The sequence below is a fragment of the Montipora capricornis genome, chromosome 3, assembly GCF_036669925.1.
Source record: "Montipora capricornis isolate CH-2021 chromosome 3, ASM3666992v2, whole genome shotgun sequence".
NCBI lineage: Eukaryota > Metazoa > Cnidaria > Anthozoa > Scleractinia > Acroporidae > Montipora > Montipora capricornis.
The window spans coordinates 7,254,255-7,257,174 of record NC_090885.1 but is presented as its reverse complement, the minus strand read 5'-3'; the positions used below and the strand labels follow the sequence as shown (position 1 = coordinate 7,257,174).

The window sequence follows — 2,920 nt, the reverse complement described above, 5'->3', positions numbered from 1 at the left end:
CTGGTTTCTTGTAAGTGCTCCAGGAGTGATTGCTCAGATGAGCAAACTTTGGTTTTTATCTGGTCCAGTTGGTGTAAGATGAGCTTAATGGAGTCCTCCGTCGACGATGCCTTGTTCTTCAAGATTTTAAGTTCGGATGACAGTTTCGAATTTAGACTTGCAATCTGCTTGCCTAGCTTTTGTAACTCTGCACCGATTTCAGATCTGACCTCTTCGATTCTTCTTTCGCAGGAAAGTTTGGCTTCCTTTGTTAGATTCTTGCATTTGTGTTCTAAATCCCGCACCTCAATAACGTTCTCGTTTAATGCGACCGAGTTCATCGAGACCTGACTTTCGCGTTGAGCTTTCATGAAGGCTTCAAACTCTTCGTAACGGTCATCATGTGCAGATTTCAAACTTAACAATGGATCGGAATCAGCAACTATCTCCTCCGTATCTTCTGCGCTAGATTTTGATATCTCTGAGACAACTTGATCTTGTTCTTTAAATACGCTTCCATTTTTAATAATATCCATAAGCTTGCTTGAGTATTCGTCTCTTAATGGGCCTTGTACTTGTAGCGTTTTCGTACTTGGATAGAAGTTGACCGTTACGGTTTCGAATTTTAAAATCTCGCTGCTTCCTTTAGATTCAACATTTAACAGACTCTCTGTCTTTCCTTCTTCTAATTCAGCTATCCAAAAGTCTTTCAGTGCGTTTAGATCACCATTCCATTTGAACTGCTTCTTGTTTGATTTAAAATTTAAATTTTCACAGAGATTCATTAGCGCCGTGCTTGCCGCCATGCTTGCCCATGCTTGCAAGGCAGAACCGATCCTCGCACCTATCTGGACAATGTAAGCAAATGTCTCTCATAGATACCTGGGGCCGGTCGCTCGAAGCATGCATGGTTAGCGCTAACCGGCGTTAATTATCATGGAAACCGATAGGTTCTGATACCTCTTAACCAACAGTTAGTGCTAACCAGGCTTCGAGCAACCGGCCCCTGAACACTTCAGGCCGCTTCAACAGGATTCGAACCCATGACTCTGCGATGCCGTTGCAATGCTCTACCAACAAGTCAATTTATTGGGCTCATTCGTTCCCGTGATAAGGACTGATCTTTCATTCAATTGGCCACTCTGAGTTCAAACAAACCGGCACTGTCAGGAGATGCACCGAGTTGTTCTTTCTTGTCATGCTTCGGACTTTTTTCCTTGGAAAACTTTGTCCGCCATGTTTTATTTACCAGTTTGTGATTTCCTGCTCCTGGAACCAATGAAGGAGGAATTATCTTGGGTAGTTCTGAATAGGTGGTTTCACGTGACGTCATCGCCGCCATGTTGGTGGACGAAAACAAAAGATCTCTCATTGTAGTGTTTTTGAGACTTGTCAATCATTTATGCATGTGGCCCACGCGGTCTAGGAGCTAGGACTTTCGTATGTTGTAGTCGTCATGTCTGTTTAGTAAATATACTGTTGTGTTCGGACAAGTGGTTTCAAGTGTTTATTTGACCGTAAACATCACATCTGGCGACGAGGATCAAGCAAAGAACCCACAGAGCGCGTTCTACCAGGATTTCCGAAGCGATTTCTACAGAGATTTCCCAAGAGAATTCCAAAGCTATTTCCCGCGAAATCAAAACAATGGCGATTTCACTGCCTAACTTCCCACCGTTTAAGGTTCACGTCGATGGAAATGCAGGTCCTAGATGGAAGAAATGGCTAGGGCGATTCGAGAGATTAACCATTGCAATGGGGATTACCGATGACAAGCAGAAAAGAGCTCTTCTGCTGCATTACGGCGGTCCAGAGGTCGACGAGATCTTCGAGACACTTCAAGACGTCGGCGAGGACAAGGATTACAACAAAGCCGTCGAAAAACTAACCGCTTACTTCTCTCCACAAGTGAACACAACATACGAAGTATACAACTTCCGTCAGGCCAAGCAAAAGGATGGAGAAACTCTGGACAGTTTCCATACCCGTCTGAGGAGCCTAGCAAAGACCTGCGACTTCGCAAATCCAGACAAAGAGATTAAAGAACAAATCATCTTGAACTGCCAGTCAAACCCCCTTCGGCGTAAAGCTCTGCGAGAGGACCTCGATTTAGCTGGTCTCATGAAAGCTGGTAGAGCCCTAGAATTAAGCGAAGTACAAGCGAAGGATCTTGAAAATAAGGATAAAACCGTGAACGCGATAAAACCACCCCAAAAAGGAACACTAACGCAACACAAAAGCAAACAGCGCCGTCCGCAAAATCGCCAAGAGTCACGCAACCGTGACAAATCCCGAAAAGCGCGACGGAAAATGTAGGAACTGCGGTGGAATATACCCTCATAGAGACAGCTGCCTCGCGAAGAACAAAAAGTGCACCTCATGTGGCAAACTAAACCATTTCGCCCAAGTTTGCAGGACAAACCCACCTGAGTCGGCAAACCAGGTCACGCATCGAGACACTGATGAAGAGAATTAGTATGTGTACACAGTAGGCCGTGACAAACAACCTATGTGCCAAGTCAAGATAGACGAAAAACAAGTGGAAATGATGGTTGACTCCGGAGCATCGGTTGATCTTATCGATGAGAACACCTTCAGGGAATTATACAAGGAAAAAGCTCCAGAAAAAACCAAGCGCAGAATTTTCTCCTACGGCCCACCGACACCTCTACCCCTACTGGGAACTGTCAAGGCCGAAATATCCGCCAATGAAAACAGCACACAAACAACCTTGCACATTGTCAAAGGTGCTTCGGGAAACCTCCTGGGTTCCCACACTGCTAAACAGCTAGGCGTGCTTAAGATCGTCAATCAAGTTAAAACCGGCGAAACTCGTTTCCAGCCCCTCACGAACGGGGAATTCGAAAGTCTGTTTGGAGGAATCGGCAAAGTAAAAGGAAAAGTTATCAAGCTTCACATAGACCCAGACGTCAAACCCAAG

General features: G+C 45.1%; 1 protein-coding gene across 1 annotated transcript; it reads left to right on the top strand.

Moving 5' to 3' along the window:
• The first annotated feature begins 1,626 nt into the window (after positions 1 to 1,626).
• LOC138039782 (uncharacterized) lies at positions 1,627 to 2,295 on the top strand. The gene has a single exon (XM_068885623.1). It carries the CDS (start codon positions 1,627 to 1,629, stop codon positions 2,293 to 2,295), a length of 669 nt encoding a protein of 222 aa, XP_068741724.1.
• The last annotated feature ends 625 nt before the right edge of the window (positions 2,296 to 2,920 follow it).